The 18700-nt window shown below is 41.4% G+C and overlaps 1 protein-coding gene across 1 annotated transcript in view; it reads left to right on the plus strand.

Annotated features, from left to right (window-relative positions):
• LOC141809550 (alpha-1,6-mannosylglycoprotein 6-beta-N-acetylglucosaminyltransferase B-like) overlaps positions 1–18700 on the plus strand; it is a 75469-nt gene that overhangs the window by 12863 nt on the left and 43906 nt on the right. Inside the window, exons 3-6 of the mRNA XM_074696629.1 lie at positions 4270–4414; positions 13439–13548; positions 16830–16903; positions 17473–17640. Coding sequence (XP_074552730.1) covers positions 4270–4414; positions 13439–13548; positions 16830–16903; positions 17473–17640 — 497 coding nt within the window. The remainder of the gene's footprint in view (positions 1–4269; positions 4415–13438; positions 13549–16829; positions 16904–17472; positions 17641–18700) is intronic.

The following is an 18700-nucleotide window of genomic DNA, read 5'->3' on the forward strand; positions in this document are numbered from 1 at the left end:
ACCTGCAGCTTCTTCAGAAAGAAAAATATATTGCAGCATATTGGAAAATATCAGGTTATATATTAGGTAATATATTCCCATATATGAGATTTAGTATTTATATTTTCTAATATATTGCAATATATGAAAAGCGGCAATCATTTGTATATTTTGCAATATACTGCAATATATTTCATGAATATGTAATATATTGTATATATGCCCTCAATATATTGTGCCATGTATATCATAATATATCAATGATATATTACAATACATTTCAAAAAGTATATTGGTACATATATTTTTCTTTCGTAAGGGCAGGAGCTGAATAAAAGTAGATGGAGCGCAAAATTCACAATAGCATTTAGTGTTACTGTCTGCCTATAGATGCCCCTCTGTGTGTCCTCACCCGTGACAGGACATGCATGGCGGCTGCTGGGCTGAGTCATCTTTAGTAATTTTATAAAAACAGATTTATCAACAATAAAGCAGCTTGAATGGCTGGACTAAGGCGAGAAGTGGGCGGGCCCAGGCACAGCCATTGATACACTGCTGGTCCTCACCTCTGCATTAACGCGCTGGAAGGTGTCATAAAGCATGCTTCTTCCTCTCTGCTGTGTGTCTCTCTTCTCAGCCCTCTGTCACAGTCATTATATCACCAACTCTCTTTAAAGGGGCTGTGAGGAGTTTGAAAGTGATCTTGAAAAAGTCTCCCTTCTAGATATTTACCTGATTGTAATCCACACTTTAAAAGATTATCAGCACCAATATTGCTGGTTACAGGTTATTTTAAATTGCTACTTAGTTTCCAGCTCAGGTCAAGCTGAAAATGATTTCTGTGTTTATTTTTGTAGTGATAATGGACACTGGAGCCTAACTGTCAGACAGAAAAAGGACAGAAGAGCAGAAGAAAGCTTAATGGGAGAGTGATACAGCCCAAGCTAAAGGCTAGTTAGCCTTTAGCTTGGGCTGCATCACTCTATAACACAGGGGCTAAACTGTTTGTGATAATGTTCATTCCAACCCACAGTCAGCAGTTATTCTGCAGTGGTCTGTTCAAACTTGAGAGTCTATCAATAAAATGAAGAGTGAGGTTACGTTAGCTCTGATTGGTAGATGACTGGCAGGACATAGCTTACCAGGACTCACTAACATTACACATTACGTTCATGTGTTAGAGCTCCGGGCTGCCAGCTGTGCTAAATATAAACAGCTACTAAAGTACTTACAAACTGACAGTGTTTACTTGTTGCCACGTTTGTCTACAGATACATTGGAGCACCAGGCTGACGATGTTGCTAACATATAACTGGCTGCTACAACATTTGCTTGATGCCACGTTTTAAACTGTAGAGCCACATAACTACCACGGCGCGCCATATCCAGTAAAAAATTGTTTTGAACAAAGAAAATTTGTTTTGCTCCGTTTGATTCCAAAACAATCATATGCCTCACTAACAGTAATTCACAACAGTGTGTGGAGACTCCGGGCCACAAGGTGGCGAGGGAGTGCAATTAAAACAGATCCTCCTCATAGCATCTTTAATCACAGGTTTACAATTAATAGAATGATATACATTTGAGTTATATTTTCATGTAAAGTTCTTGAAGTTGCAGAAGTTTAGAAACTGCTGCCTCAAAGTGTCTTCATCTGAGTCTGTTTTAGTTTTGTTTTGGTGAGTCACCGCACGGTCAGTTGTTTATCGCAGACTCACCGGCATCGCACTGTGTACACAGCAGGCTACAGTACAAATGGTGCTCTAATTGGAATTTGTCCACTGTATCGATTGTGCTGTGGCACTCCGGAAATTGAGTCGTTAAAGGAGATTAGCTGCTGCTAACTCTGCCCTTTATTAACCAGCAGATGAGAGACGACACAGAGGAGGCCGTACGTTAGCGCATAGTTACCATCTGCCTCTGCTAGACTCCCGAGTGAAAAAAAAACCTCAGTGTTTCCCGAGAGGCTGCAGGAAGCAAGAGTGAGGGGCTGCCTGATGAAGAGTTGATTGCAAACCTATATAATCCTGAGCTCTAAAAATGTTCTGTGTAGGAAGAGAGGTGGTATGGCACTCGGTAATGGTGATAAACGAGCACGGTGTGAGCAGCGAGGAGCGGGACTGTGAAGAAATCTGAGTTTCTCCCACACTTTACCCTCCAGGCTTTGCTTGCACTCAGTGCAGAGACTACACTGCTTCTGGAAAGCTCTTAACTCAGAAAAAGCAGAAATAAATCCTCACAAAAATGCACGAAAGTATGGAAAATTTAGTTTTAGTGATCAAGATTTTGTCTTTTACCTGTCTCACACATCTACAGATTTGGACAGATTTGGACGAATAGCAGGCAGTGATGACAGGTGATGGTTAAGTTAACATTCCTTACAAAAACTGAATGACCAAGAAGTTTCTGCCAAATCCCAGAGCCAGAGATTGTGGACAGACATGATGGATGTTGTTTAGAGCTTCAGTAAATGAACACCCTGTGATGTTTTCCTCAGCTCTAACTCTTTCCCCTGATTCTTGCCCGTGCCACTCTGCCTTAAAAATGAATTAATAGACCGCTGTTACAAAGCTGCACGTCTGAATGGAAATTCATTTACCCCCTCTTCCTGTCTGCTGAAGAGAAATGTTGTGAACTCCTGAATTATTCAGTTTGACTTCTTTAGGGCAGTGTGACTGAAGTTATTCTAGAAATGGTTGAAACTATGCTAAGCCAGGAAAGAAAATATGTGCAGGCAGAAAGGGAAGAGATTTAACAGGATATCTGGGCTCCTCCTAATTTGATTCTCTTTCTGGCTGAAGGGGACACTCCAACAGATTTTCTAATCCTGCTTTCTGATCCTCAGAACTCCTTTCTTTTTGAGAAGCCAAGAGAACCAGAGACTTCGGAGGTTTCTGTCCTGGTCCTTATTTTATTGACTGGTGATGTAATACAATTTCTTTTCAGCAGAGGAAGGTGACTTTTGGCCGAGCTGTGATGGATGAACTCTGACTGGAGGAGTGAGTGTGTGCACACATCGCACTTTTCTAAAGCCTAATGCGATTGCAGAGGGAGCAGCAGCGAGTAGGGAGACTTTACTTTGACTCAGTTACCGAAAAAGGAGGAACAATCTGAGGCTGTTGGCTCTTTTATTTTTTCTCAGAGGTTCAAACCACAAATTCACTCTGAACCCCAGCCTGGGTGTTATTTATCTTGATTATGTGAGTTTTTCTCCTGATCAGCCACTTTTTTTCACTGTGTTTCCTGAGCAGCCCTTTGGTGATTAGAGACTGCAGCAGTTATATGTTTATAATTACTCTCTGTAGAGCTTAATCCAATCACAGAAAACGTCTCTGGGTCGGGACCTCCTCTCACCAGCTCTGCAGTCTTCAACCTGCTCTGACCTAATTGCTGTAGCTTGCGGCCCTTTAATTGACTAGTTGTCTGCTAACAGCATGCTGCTGGTTTACCACCTGTCAGGTTGTTAATAATTTCAGACCAGCACAAATAGAAAAACAATACTGTCAGGCTAATTTGCACATGTGCTTTGCTGCAAAGCTGTGCTGCTGATTTAGTGAGAAGGGCAAAAGAAAATAGAAACAAGGCTGAGGCGAACATTGGGTAACTTTGAACGTGAAAAATGGAATTAAATTTGACCCTGAGGGTGTCAGTAAATCAATTTAAAGAGAGAAGTGTATTATTTTTGAAGTCTTTTTGAGTTCATATTGGTTCAAATCACAGTTATGTTTTTTTTCCAACACCTTCATATGAAGTTGCTAAAGTCCTTTTAAGGGATACCTTTTATCTTGTTCATAGCATGTCCAGTTTTGTGGCATCTGCTGTGTGATGAGACAAAATAAGTTGCTTTTGACTCCAATACGCTGTTTAATTTCATAGAAACAAGCATATTACATCACTTACAGCCACCTATATCGTACATTTAAGCAGTGAAGAGAGATGAAGAAATGATGAAGCTTAAAAATGTAGTGCTCTGAATTTTTTCTACAGCGAGTCTCAATCATCACAAAAACGTATAAATCTTAAATTTGTAAATTCATTCCAACAAACCATGTTATACACCTGTATTTGTTGGAGAACACATTTCATATCAACACAACATGGGGAGCAGCCCTCATTTCTGCAGTGGTGCCACCAGAGGGCACCAGAGTGCAACACTGAAAATAATCTATAGCAGTATTCACACAATTTGAACAAGAAGTGACTGAAAAATTGTGGTAAATGGTGACTGATGCCACATTCGCCTCTTTCCACCATCTCATAAAAATTTGTGTTTTTATTTTTGTGTTTCAGTACTTGGTGGCCAGGAGTCTCGAGGCGTGCTGAGGAAAATCAGCGACATGCTGGAGGTCATAATGAAGAGGATGGATGCTCTGTCCAAACTTGGAAACACCACGGACACACACAGGCTGGATGAGCTCAGCTCGGCTCTCGACAGGTAGAGACGCTTGGTTTCTAACGCCTGTCAAAAGTGTTTTGAATTAGATAGAGCTCAAGCCAAAGGCCACCAGCTGTCGTGTCGGGTTAGTTTCACTGCACAAACGTCAGGTAATTGGGGTAGACAGGTGAGTAAGGGACTGTTTCTATTAAAAGTTCAAGGGGAATCTCACTGACTGGATAAAAGGAATCAGGCCCAGAAATTACTTTATCTATAAAATATTAATGACAATATATTCGATAGCCACACTGCAACATTTTGCGACTTCTTCTTGATTGGCTCAGCTTGTGTGCCAAAAGTAGTAAGTCATTGGCAAAGTGATGCTTTTGTAGAGGACCTCAAAAATCCAGAGTAAAGAAAAAAGGTGGGCCCAGTATTGAGCCTTGGGGCATCCCTGCAGAGCCGGCCTCTAACGTTGAAAGAGCCTCGATGTTGAAGCAGATGCTACGTGTTAGAACAAACTCCCTCCGCCTCTCTGACAGAAGGAGATATAAAAGAGACTCTTATATAAACTGGAAAAAGAAAAAGCCAGGGCTTTGGTCTTGCTGGACAAGTTGAAGCTCCGAGCCCTGAGTTGCGTGCGCTCAGCTGTTACCATGGTGACAGACTTGCTCTCATGCCTGCACCTGCTCAGGGTTTGAGGAGAGGAAGCTCCCTCCTGTCCCCGGCTTTGCTGTTCATTTCCCACCCGTCCTGGTTTTACAGCCTGGAAATGTCTCCTCCAAATGAAGCAGCCCTGAAAGCTCAAACACATTAGTGCGACTTCCTTTAGTGGCAGAAAAAAAAACACTTTGTAATCGTGCAGGTAGATTTCAACATGTGTGGCCACTGTGTAACTGCTGCAGACTGTACATGAAAGACCTGAAACCTGCAGCAGCTTTCCCTTAAAGGTGTGTGGCCTGTTCTTCGAGACATGGGTGAGCTCATTTTAACATCTGTGTGGCTTTTTTTCAGCCTGATCCCAATTTTAGATCTTGAATTTCTCTCATTTCACCAATTCACCACATGGCTTGAATAGCCCCCTTTTGAAAACAACTTTGAGTAAAAAAAAAAACCCTTCATTGACTTCTTAAGTAGCCCCAAAAATAAACGTTAGTGATCAAATTCAAGGCTTGTTTGATCCACAAAAGACTGAAACAAGATCTACAAAAAAACTTTCACCATAAACCATTTTTAATGTCTTAGAAACAAGAACATGGTTTGAAGGGCAACAAATTCAACAAATAAATTTTCTGCTCTCCCCTCAAAACTCTCTTTGGACTGGGTTGCCAGTACATCTTATGATTCAGGATTTTAAGAATAGAATAGAATAGAATAGGACTTTATTGTCATTGTAACAAATACAACGAAATTGAAGTCACAGCTCTAATCAAAAAAACAAAAGTAAGAAAGTGTATAGAAAGTGCAAAAAGGTCCATGAGAAAATAGATGATGACAGCTTGTCCATCATTCTCCAGTTCAGCCAGCCTCCACCTCCACAGGGTCCAGGACTGAGCTTCTTCAGCAGTCTGTTCAGTCTCTGGCTCCTGGATCCTGTCTGCTCACAGCAGGTGAAGCTCTTCCAACATGGCGTTGGTGTCTGGTGTTAGCTTCGTTAGCCATGTCTGTGAATAGCATGATGCTACTCTGCCCCCTGGTATTCCCTCTGTTGCTGGGTTAGCACAGCTAGCTCATCCATCTTATTGGAGATAGATCTTACGTTCCCAATAACGATAGATGGAAGGACAGGTCCATGTCGTCACTTCTTAGCTCACACCTGAGAACCAGCACGTTGTCCACACCTTCTTCTCCTCACCTTGTGGGAAACATCAGGCCTTGCACCAGTTAGCATTGACATACTACAGGCTGCTAACAACTGATTTCACATGTAAACAATGCAGCCATGGTTACATGTAGGATCTCCAGACAAACACAGGAGAAAAAGTAGTAAAAATATCGCTGGAGCCACAAAAAGTTTGGTGTCCATGACATGAAGAGAGAGCTGCTGCAAAGGGCAGCCACAGCCAACAGGGCGGCGCCTAGCAACTAAAAAAAGACATTATAAAAGTTCCCCAAAATCCAGCGTGGCATGTTGTTTCTTATTGTATCCTAGCTTATCTTATTGTGACATGTCGTGCCGTGTCTTATGGTGTCATATTGTGATCTTTTCCTCTACTTTATTGAATAGGCCAAAGAATAAATCAGTAAATGAAGATATCTATAGCTAAATATTTTATTAGAAGAAAAGCATTAGCCGCAGTCTTTGTTCTGTCATCAAAGCTTTATAAATAATCACTCACTTCACATTAGCTGGCACAAAGTAGATGTCTGAAAATCCAACTCCACCTCACTTTCAAACAGAGTTTTACTTTTTGAACTCTCTTTCTCTTGGAGCTGAGTTTGAAGCAGAGGTCTGACATTAACCATTAATTCAAAGGTTTAATCCTGACGCGTTGAAGTGATGCTGACAAACGTCTATGTGAAGGGTTTATTGTTTGTCTTTCCAAACACTTGGTCGAGTGTTTCCTATTTAACGATGAGACTTTAATAAAGAAGTTTGATAAAACCCTTAAAGGTTACGAGCAGAGCAATATAACTCCTGCTTTCATAGAGCTCATGGAGATAAGAGGAGGATTTATCTCTGATGGAATGAAGAAAATACTTTTGTAAGTAATAAACTTTCCTCCAGTCTGACGCTCTTGTCTTCAATAGGCAGCTGGAAAACATTTATTATACCCCGGCCAAAACTCAGCTTATAATTACTTCTATCTACAGTTTGATATTACACTCACAGAATTTAATTTTCTCTACACAATGCCCTGTGGATATACTCTCAGGCATATAGCTCCAGCTCATTTAATTGGCCCCTCAGGGACTGAACTGTGAGTGTTACAGTGGCAAAGGCCAAATAGTTTTAAAACTAACTCGGTGGTAGAAATGAATCTCATGCCCATATGTCGTGACTCACTTTTTACCTCTCTGCTCAGGTAATGAAACTCTCTGTATGGCTCAGGGTCAGAGTTGAGGCCGGAGATTATTGAGATATTCAAATGGAGAAACCTTACGTCCTCTTGTTTTTAACGGATGATAGCAACCATTAGGATGTGGTGTAGGTTATAAAACAGCACTTTTCTCCGTGCATTGTGTGCACTGATTCCTGTGTGTGCTCTGCTGACTGTATATTCTGTATAATTGGTGGTCATTTTATGCTGACCTGCTGCTCTAAGAGTAAACAAAGAAGGCTTGGCTGCTGTTTTCCTGCAGAGTCTGACATGAATAAATTAAACTGTGATGTATCTTTAAGTTAAGTGAGGAGTTTTTATGGAGTCATAAAACAGACTCAGATTAAAACTGAAGTCTCGTAAATGAGCAACAAAAACTAATAGACCATCATGAAGAAGTTTGAATCCGTCCTGTCACTGGGTCAAAAGTGGTTTAAAGCATGATGCCTGCAGAGCTCCTGTGTATACACTCACCGGGTTGGACCCCCTTTTACCTTCAGAACTGCCTTAATCCTTGGTTTCATAGATTCTAAAAGGTACTGGAAACATTCCTCAGAGAGTTTGGTCCATATTGACATGATAGCATCACACAGTTGCTGCAGATTTGTCGGCTGAACATCCATGATGAGAATCTCCCGTTCCACCACATCCCAAAGGTGCTCTATTGGATTGAGATCTGGGGACTGTGGAGGACATTTGAGTACAGGGAACTCATTATGATGTTGAAGAAACCAGTCTGAGATGATTCCAGCTTTATGACATGGAGCGTTATCCTGCTGGAAGTAGCCATCACAAGATGGGTAAACTGGGCTCATAAAGGGATGGACATGGTCAGCAACAGTACTCAGGTAGGCTGTGGACTTTAAACCATGCTCAGTTGGTACTAAGGGGCCCAAAGTGAGCCAAGAAAATATCCCCCACACCATTACACCAGCAGCAGCAGCCTGAACCGTTGATCCAAGGCAGGATGGATCCATGCTTTCATGTTGTTGACGCCAAATTCTGACCCTACCATCTGAATGTGGAGCAGAAATCCAGACTCATCAGACCAGGCAACGTTTCTCCAATCTTCTGTTGTCCAGTTTTGGTGTTGCTGTGTGAATTGTAGCCTCAGTTTCCTGTTCATAGCTGACAGGAGGGTCACCTCGTGTGGTCTTCTGCTGCTGTAGCCCATCTGCCTCAAGGTTGGACGTGTTGTGCGTTCAGAGATGCTCTTCTGCAGACCTCGGTTGTAACCAGTGGTTATTTGAGTAACTGTTGCCTTTCTATCAGCTCCAACCAGTCTGTCCATTCTCCTCTGACCTCTGGCATCAACAAGACATTTTGTCCCACAGAACTGCTGCTCACTGGATATTTTCTCTTTTTGGGACCATTCTCTGTAAACCCTAGAGATGGTTGTGGGTTAAAATCCCAGTAGATCAGCAGATTCTGAAATACTCAGACCAGCCCGTCTGGCACCAACAACCATGCCACGTTCAAAGTCCCTTAAATCACCTTTCTTCCCCATTCTGATGCTCGGTTTGAACTGCAGCAGACCGTCTTGAATGTGTCTACATGGACAAATGCGCTGAGTTGCTGCCATGTGATTGGCTGATTAGAAGTTTGCGTTGACAAGCAGTTGAACAGGTGTGCCTAATAAAGTAGGTGGTGAGTATATGTTCCTCAGTCAGAGGTGTAAAAGAAAGTTAAGCACACTTAAAGAGGGGTATTCTGCATTCTCATATTTTAAAATTAGATATAGAGTCACAGTGCTGAATGCTCACAATAAATGTGTGCAGATTTCCATTACAGAAGAATATCCTGATTGGCTCTTGATACATTAAAGGAGTGGGCTTCAAACACAAAGGTCTGCCCATGGACCAACAGGCCTCCAGGGGGCTGACCAATCAGAGGGAAGAGGGTTTGTGGAGCAGGGAGCCTTAAAGGGGCTTAAGAGACAGCAGCTAACAGAGGCTGAGTTTTTTTTCTAAAGCACCAGTGTGAGAAAAATAGGGATTTTTTGTGTTGTAGATACAATGGTAGGTCAAAATAAAGGACCATACCCACTCTTTAAGTATCTCACACACGCTGCAGCAATGAAATCTGGCTGCTAGTGTTTCAGTATTGCCTGTTCCCTTTGTTTGTTTGAGTTTACATCCTCCGAGCTGTTTAATGAGCAGTGTAAACCACAGAATTACTGCTGCGTAACAAGAGAAGCTCATTAAAATCATTCATTTAAGTGTTTGTTCTGCTTGTAAAACAGGAGAATGATACAGCTTCACAGTCAACAAGTTTGGGTTTGATTATTATAAATGCAGGCCACATCAGAAAAAGTCGTTACCTTGTTGGTAAACTTAGATTTTTACATCGACTCTCCTCCTCCTCCAGGAGGTCTGAGAAGGTTTTATTAACACTGTGTTGACTCCTGCCCAATGGGATCCATCGTTAACTTGAACCATTAAGTATTTATGAGATTTTTATTTGCAAAATACTCAGCGATTAAACACACCGCTGCAACAAATAGAGATTAAAGTAAGTAAAGCACTAAAGTTTTCATCTTAAAGAGGTGTTTGTTTGTTAGAGCGGGGTTGTTTGAGGTGTGATGGTTGAGCCATTGAAACGCCATTACTCTCCTCGGTTAAACAAATCGTTAAGATCGCTAATATTGCTTCTGTGTTGTTAGTTTCCTGCTCATATTTCCTGCTCCCTTTTACCACCAGAGCAGCTGACTCTGAATGTGAATACTTTTTATTATTTGCTGACACTTCAGAGACTAAACAGCTCAATAATTCATTCTGTTACAATATGTAACTGAATCTATTATAAAAGATAATCCACAGTGAAATTATTTATGAAGCGAGCAGTGACACAACTGGGGCTTGAACTCAGCTCACATCTCTTCACATTCAGACTGATTTTATTACTCTTTGCTTTTTTTCGAGGCTGAAGGCAGAGGTCCTTTTCAGGATTATTTTATAATTCATACCATGAATCCATTACGCATTTATGCAGGTAGCCGCAGTGCGTACCTAAGGTGTTAAAGCATTAGCGAAAAAAATGATCATTTTGGGGGTTTATTGTTTAAAAGATGGTTTTTGAGTGTTTGCACCCTGCAGCAGAGTTCAGACACCACAGGACTGTTTCTGCTGCACTAACAGGCAAGGAACTTTGAGGTTAGGTTTGACTTTGTGTAACATTTGTTTTTCATTAAATATTATTGTGATTTTCTTTTAATATTTTGGGTTTAGTGTGATGTTAATGCGGTTGACCTTCAGGACCACCATACATTTGGTGTTTTATGGATTTTTGTTTAGACTTGTGACAGATGTTGACAAGGACATGTATGAGGTTATATTTGAGCCATCAGAAACTGAATTTGAATTAAAATATTGGATTTGAAAAAGCATGATGTGTAATGGAATCCAATGTTTTGAAATTGAATTTATTTTTTAAATTGAATTTGAAAGTGTATTTTACCGATGAAAATTCAACTTTTTATACCTTCAATTCAAAAACACAGAATTCAATTTCATTTCTCAAAAGGCAGATTAAGTTTTAAAATTCAATTTCAATTCAGAGCGGCATGACCGTTACGTCATCTTGTGCCTGTAGGGAGACTAATCGAGCACAGATTCACAGACAGCCTCTATCTCTATGCATCCCCGGACCCTCCTGTGTTGTATCTAGCTGTACTCCTCCTCCCCTGAGCGTCAGTCAACGATGGCTGAAGACCAGCGGCTGAATAATCAAGTTAGAAATCACATAATTCACATGGTTGTCCGTGTACTGTGTTACCCTGCGATCGACTGGCGACCGGTTCCGCTCTCTACTACCTCTCTGCTACCGCCTCTCGCCCAGTGACAGCTGCACCCACCCCGCAACCTCGAAAGGGATAGCCGGTATAGAAATGAATGAAATCACATACACGCCCCTGGACATGTCCAAAATTGAACAATTTTTATCTCCGCCAAGGGGGTTATAGGGAGTTTGTTTGTTTGTCTGTGAACAACATAACTCAAAAAGTAACAAATGGATTGTGATGAAATTTTCAAAATGGGATAGGGAAGAAGTGATTAAATTTTGGAGGTGAACTGGATCACCGTCTGGAACAAACCAATGCCAAGAAAATATCCAAGTTTGCCCAAGTCCTTCATTTCAAACCTTGCGGTTAGCATGTCTTTCACAATCTTCAGTGCACTTTCATCACTCGCTGCAGCCCGCATCTTCTCCGTGTCCGTGCGTAGCTTTGTTTTAAACTCAGCAAAGGATACAGTCTCATCACACTGTGTGACATGGATCGCAAATGGTTTGTAGGATTTGGGCAGCCCCTTCAGAACCATAGCTACCAGTAGTCCATCACTTAACACGTCACCAGCATCCCTCAGCGCAGTGATGGCGTGAATCACGTACTCAGTCACACTTTCACTTCCTGGCTTTTAAGTGATGTCAGTTCAGTATACAGGCTGATTATACATGCCTTTCTTTTGCCTTGGTAATAGTCTCCTAAAATCTTCAGAGCTTCCCGTCTGCTGTCGGCTGCATCTGGCAAAATGAGTGATAGACTTTTATCATTCAGAAACTGAATGAGTTATGCATACGCCTCGGCATTTTTGCCATCATCATTATTGAGCAGCTCAATTATGTTTTTCTGGCTCTGCGAACGAAGGTGGCCCAAGAACTTTGCCTCCCATAGCTCGTAGTTCTTTTCGTCTCCGTCAAAAAGAAGTCAAGACCATAGACTGTATATAGAGTGGTCAGAGTGGCTCCGCCATTTGTCATTGTACAGTTTTGAAGCCAAAATACCCCCGTCACAGGTGTAGCCATTCTACAGTTGTGCAGCCAGAGTCTGCGCAGTAGAGACGATGAGGGATTCTGGGAGAATCTGAGTGGAGCCGGGTGACAAAAATAATATATATTTTTTTCTTTCTAGAGTCTAATCACTTCTTGACTCTACCTCCCAACATATTTTACAATCCCCGAAAAAAATACACAAGAATGGCAGCTGTCAATCATCCTTACACGTTACGTAAAACCTCGTTTTTAACCTCGTGTAACTAATGAAAACAAAACTTTTCAGAAAAAAGAGGACTTAAATACAAGGCAGCCAAATAATATCTTCAAATCACCACAATAATGAGATGTGAGAAACATTTCTATGAGGTGTATTAATTTTTTAAAGTTTGGCCACAGCCCATCTGGAATGACTGGAGAGACGGATTTTTTAACCTATACCGCAACCAGCCACCAGGGGGAGCAGTTTTTGTGGAGATTTCGTGACGTGAACCAAAAAAGAAAGAACAATAATCAAGAACTGGTCAAAGAAGGAAAAAGATCAACCGGGACTCCATGCTCTCATCTTGCAGCTACTCAACAGCAACAACCAGAATCAGCTGCAGGTGCACGCCATTTATTAAACACGCCCACAAAAACAATCCCACAGATTCTCATAATAAACACAAAAACATAAACAACCAACAACATGTTATAATTGAGAACATCCACTCAACAAAAACCTTGTTGAAAAAACAAAGATTTGGTACACAATCCTCATCAATGACAAGCCTGAATCCTCCTTTAATACAGTAAATACTCAAGTCCAGGTTTTGCCACATCCAAGTCCTGGTCTCTAACCCTCTCCTACTCATTATTCACTCGACGTTTCATCCCCCTCACTCCCTCTTCTATCTAAATTTATGCCCGACAGCTTCCAGGCCGTGGAGGTCAAGTCCAGTGAAAGATATTTGCTAACAACCTAATTGTCTTCTGTTTGTATTTTCCCCCCTGAGACCAATTTCAGTACGCTGGCTTTCCGTTTTAAGCTCAACAAATAAATTATCCGTCTGTGTTTTAAAAGCTTTTTCGATTTCATGCCTCAAATTCTGGACAGCTACAATTTCTTCCACATCAACAAGTTAACTGTGATGAGCCAGAAAACAACATATACAGCTGGATGGGCGGACCTATGAATGAAAAATATAGTCCTCTGAAGTAAACAGAGAATTAAGAGCAGATTATGCTTCTTGTGTTGGTGTCAGACGCTCTTTCTCCTTCTTTGTGTGAACAGGATCCAACCTGTGGGCCTGGTGGAGCGGATTCAAGCGATCGCCCAGAACATGTCTGACATGGCGGTGAGGGTGGAGCAGATCCTGCAGCGCAGCATGGCCAAAAACAGAGGTACCAGCACACACAGAGTTTCCACATAACACACACACACACTCACATGTGGGGTGAACCAGATATATCCAGATGAATCCCCCGAGTCATTTTCCGAACCCTCCAATCTGAAGACACTTTCCATCCTGTCAGGCCTGGATCCAGTCCAACGCTTCACTGCACATTTAACGTCTAAAGCACACTTGCTGGTTGATCATATAGAACATGACAGACATTATTCACGCCGCATTACCCGTTCAAATAGCAAGCAACTGTTGGTGTCAGGGTGGAAGAGCCCTGTTGTTGCTGCTCTGTCAAAACCACTCGACCGCAGGATGTTTAAATCATGGTGATGAAGTGCTGCATGGTTAATAGGATCCAAGCCTGTCAGCTTTCTTTATTAGCCTTCACTCTCAATTTCCGTATCGCACACAGAAGAGGAACCAGACAGGATGATCAAACGTGATGCAGTTTGTCTTCCATATGTGCTGCTTTGCATTTAGGAGCTTCAAACTCTGCCGCGTCGTGTCTCATTAAAGGGTTTGGATCATTTTCATAATGTGCGGGATCGTTTAAACGAGGATGACCTGAACCTGGATAAGTTTTGACAACAGCAGGCAGCTGCTCTTCTCTCGGTGAGAGGTCTGCCGTTGTCATGCTAATCAGACCGAACGATGGGCAATTATTGCTCTGTGATTGTGCTCTCGGATGCTCTGCAGGATGGCGGTGGAGGAGTTGCAACTGCTCCTTTAATTGGGCTCGGTGAAAGTGTCGGCTTCCAAGAGAAGAAAGGAGGCGAGTGGAAGGAAGAGGAGAGGGAGGGGGAGTTGGCCAAGCAGTAAAAAGAGACTAGAAAGACGGTCAGAGCAAAAAAAAAGGGGATAATGATTTTTATGAAACACACTAATGCGGTATATTTATAGTAAATCCAGTGAGTGGGCTGTAAAAGACGATTTGCCAATCAGCAGGGGAGGCTGAGCTTTTACAGGAGCTTGTAAGCTTCCCATACTCGCTAATTAATCAGCGCTGGTCCCGACGGCGTGAGGATATATTCTGTAATGTAAAAGACAAACAGGTGTAATGCTGAGGTAAACACAGTAATGGCCTCCTTTGACATTTGACCAATCGGGAGTAAGGGTTCCGTGTTGTTGCACGATGATTGGAACATGAATTTTTCATGTAAACAAGTCAGTGGAACATGAACACATGATCAAAACTAAAAGACCAGTTGAAAAAATGCATGAATTTATATTCTGCACTGTTGGATCTCTGGAAGAGAGTAGAGTAGAGTTTCAAACAGCACAACAAAGAAATGTGAGTGAGACAAAAAATATGAGAGAGCAATTCATTACAGCAGTAAAAGTGAAATCGTCCGTTCATCGGCTGATCAAAGTTTAAGATCGCAGCTCAAAAAAACCCTGAAAACCTCTCTAAAATAGAAATACAATTTTGAAAAAGGACTCAGAAAAGAAGAGCTCCACCGTTCCTTTTGATCACTGCAAACATTAGTTTCAGCATGCTTGATGAAAGAGTTTCCAGGAGGCTAGGGGGGACGTTACTCAAGGTGGTGAAGATGGCTTCATAGAAGACCATCCACGGACTGGAACTGATGTCCATCTTATGCCCCGTTTCAACCAAACAATTCAGTTCGGTTTGTCTGGCACACATTTTATGGTGTCACCGTTGACTAATCCCAGGACAGATCCCGTTCCACTGTACGGTTTGAAAGCCAAAATTCCCCCGTCACAGCCTCAGCCATTGTAGCAGTTGTGCAGCCAGAGTCTGCACAGTAGAGACGATGAGGGATTCTGTGAGAATCTGAGTGGAGCTGGGTGACAAAAATAATAATTATTTCTTTCTTTCAGGAGTCTTATCACTTCTTGGCTCTACCTCCCGACATATTTTACAATCCCCGAAAAAATACACAAGAATGGCAGCTGTCAATCATCCTTACACGTTACGTAAAACCTCGTTTTTAACCTCGTGTAACTAATGAAAACAAAACTTTTCAGAAAAAAGAGGACTTAAATACAAGGCAGCCAAATAATATCTTCAAATCACCACAATAATGAGATGTGAGAAACATTTCTATGAGGTGTATTAATTTTTTAAAGTTTGACCACAGCCCATCTGAAATGACTGGGGAGCTGGACTTTTTTTTTTTAACCTATACTGCAGCCAGCCACCAGGGGGAGCAGTTTTTGTGGCAACCTCATTTTGAGCCAGCCAAATGCTGCCTTTTTTTTACATTCTATGAACAAAACCGACTCAGACTAAATCTCGGAAGGTGAAGCTACAACACTGCAGACCGTTCATTGGTCGACAGAGTCATCGCTTACCGCCTGACGAGGACTGTATCTCTCCTGGCGGCCCATAGTCTTCTCTGAAATAAAGCTTGATTGCACTTTCTATCAAAGAGCTACATGCCAATCACAAAGAGAACGACTTGCTGTATGTCTTCCATGTTTGCTCTTTGTTTACATCTCAAGGTTGTGATCTCTAACTGTCGATCAGCTGATTAACAGCCTATTTCATTCACTTCAACTGTGAATAAACTTAAATTGTTTGCTCAATTGTCTCACTCCCATTTCTTCTTTTTGCATTTTAAAACTCTACTCAAAACATTTTTAAGATACAACAGTGAAAAATATTATTTTGTGCAATTTTCCAGCTGGTCTTAAAGTTTTGATCAGGTGTGTGCATCATCTTTGAGCTCTGAGGTTAACTGACATGAAGTGGAGCTGGAAAAGCCCACGATTGGTTATAAACAACTCCCAGATGAGATTAGTTGTCAAGATAAAATAATTGTATGTGTATAAGATAAAATAAGCAAAGACCAGTTTCCTACAGGAGCTTTAATCCTGGACTTAAACTGCCGATCATTTTGTCTGGTTAGTTGAATAAAGCAGACTGTCCGTGTGAAAAGCACCACAGCTCCTACTCAGATCGCTCTGGTTTAACTGTTACTGCATGTTTTAAAACAAACATTTAATCTGAATCATTTTAATGAGCTGCTGAGTGCAAAATAAAAGCTATGAGGAGATGCTAATTGAGATATAAAACGTACACTTTGAACAGACTGCCATCAAAGATATAAAACCAAAGAGTGTTTTTAGACTGTCTGTGTTTGTTTTTCTCACCTTCCTCTCTGTGTTTGTCTTCTTGTCCATTTACTGTCTGGAAAAAAAACCCACACGCCGCAGCTTTTGTGCTGATTGGTGCCAGTGTCTGATGAGTTTGGTCTTTTTGTTGGAGTGTGTTTACAGGCTTCGATAAACACCCTGCGTTTTTCTCCTCTCCAGCTCGGGATGGCAGCTTAGGACAATGTGATACTCCTAAAGACCCCCGTTATCCAGACTGCGCCAGCAAGATGGATGTAAGTCCTCATATCTTAACTCAGCCCAAACTGTTTCACACGCAGAGAAAAACCTCATCCTGTCGGCCGCTCACCTTGGTGCAACATAAATTTGGTGAAATCAGATAAGGGTTCTTTGTAGAGGAGAGTGTGTCTGAGGAATAAATTGTCCTGGGTGAAAGAAGAGAAAAACAACATTTTAGAAACAATACGACAAAGGAGGGTTTTATCAGCGCCCTTTTTATGCGCTGCAGAACAAGTGTGAAGTGTGTACGGGGAGCACAAAGAATGCAGCACTACCTTTATGTGCTTCTTTTTGTGAAAATCTGAGTAAACACATTAGAAGAGAGAGAACAATGCACATTTTTTGTTGAAGCTGTAGCAGTGTCTGAGAGTTTCATGTATAACCATGGGTTGTATTATACTGCGTGATCCCATTAAACTTAGTCCAGCTAACACCGTTGTCAGACTCATGTTGATCCAAATTTTATCCAGAACGCTGTACTATGGTTTAGTTTCCAGTCACAGAAATAAACCACGGATCCATCAGATGTGTTTGTTAGCTAATTACCTTATTCTTCATCCTGCAGTGGATGCGGGCTCGTTGGACCTCAGACCCCTGCTACGCTTTCTACGGTGTAGATGGCTCTGATTGCTCTTTTCTGGTCTACCTGAGTGAGGTGGAGTGGTTCTGTCCCCCTTTGGCGTGGAGGAACCAGACTGTAACACCCACACTGAAGCCTCCGCCAAAGAAACAGGTGAGACAACATTTCCATGCCCTCCAGTACTGTTTGTGTTGAAGTGGTGTTCCGCAAGGATCACCCCTCAGTCCTGTCTTCTTTACATTATAATTTTTTGAACGGTGATATGAAACTCTTTAAACTTTTTATTTTCATTCTATAAAACTTCTGCAGAAGCTTTCCATGATTCACAGTTCACAAACAACTTATTTATCCAACCCTTGTGAGCCTTAAACTCAGGAGACACAGGAGATTTTGGGTACAGTGGAACCTTGATTTATGATTTTCCCAACTAACAAGTTTTTTGAGATACAGGCCATTTCTGGCTGATTTTTGCCTTGCCTTGAGAGCTAAATTTGGGTTAGAGCCGGCTTCAGATACCCCACCACTGGCCCAGCATCCTGGGTCTCACTCCTTCACTTTAAGCGGTTAGCTCGCGCCGAAAGCATCAGTGTTGTGCTTATGTTTGTGCATTTAGTTATTTTTGCAAAATTTTCCGACTTTATTAAAAAGAAACACTCAGAAAAAGTTGCAACTGGGCGTGCAGCAGCGCTATGTAATGACACCTGGCTAACTCAGTCCAATCAATTATATTGTGTTTTTTTGTTTTTTGTTTTTTTTTTCATTATCTTTTATGTAGAAGTACATTTTTTCTTATTTAAAAACATGTAACAAAAAATTACATTTTTTTGAGATTTTGAAATGGGTTAATGGCATTTTAATTTATTTCAGTCCGGAAAATTTATTTTATACACAAGTTATTTAGATTATAAATTTACACCTGTAAACCAAGGTGCCTCTGTACTTTTTTCTTTACTTTTACTTTCTCTCCTTACAGCCCACTCTCTTTTGATTGGCAAGCTATCTGGAACCAAAAAACAACTTATAGACTTTTCCAATAACTGACTGTAGCATCTCTTTTTATGCAGACGATACTTTGCTGCTACCTACTATGCATTTCTCTGAACCCTGAATGAAGTTAAATTTCATTTTTAGATCTAACTTATAACTTTGTTTAAAATGAAATAAACGTAATCAAATCTCTAATGGGTGTGTGTCCATCAGTCTGTCTTATGAA

Source organism: Halichoeres trimaculatus, unplaced genomic scaffold, assembly GCF_033239565.1.
Source record: "Halichoeres trimaculatus isolate MK-OKI-2021-1 unplaced genomic scaffold, fHalTri1.1 fHalTri1_scaffold_20, whole genome shotgun sequence".
Taxonomy (NCBI): Eukaryota; Metazoa; Chordata; class Actinopteri; order Labriformes; family Labridae; genus Halichoeres; species Halichoeres trimaculatus.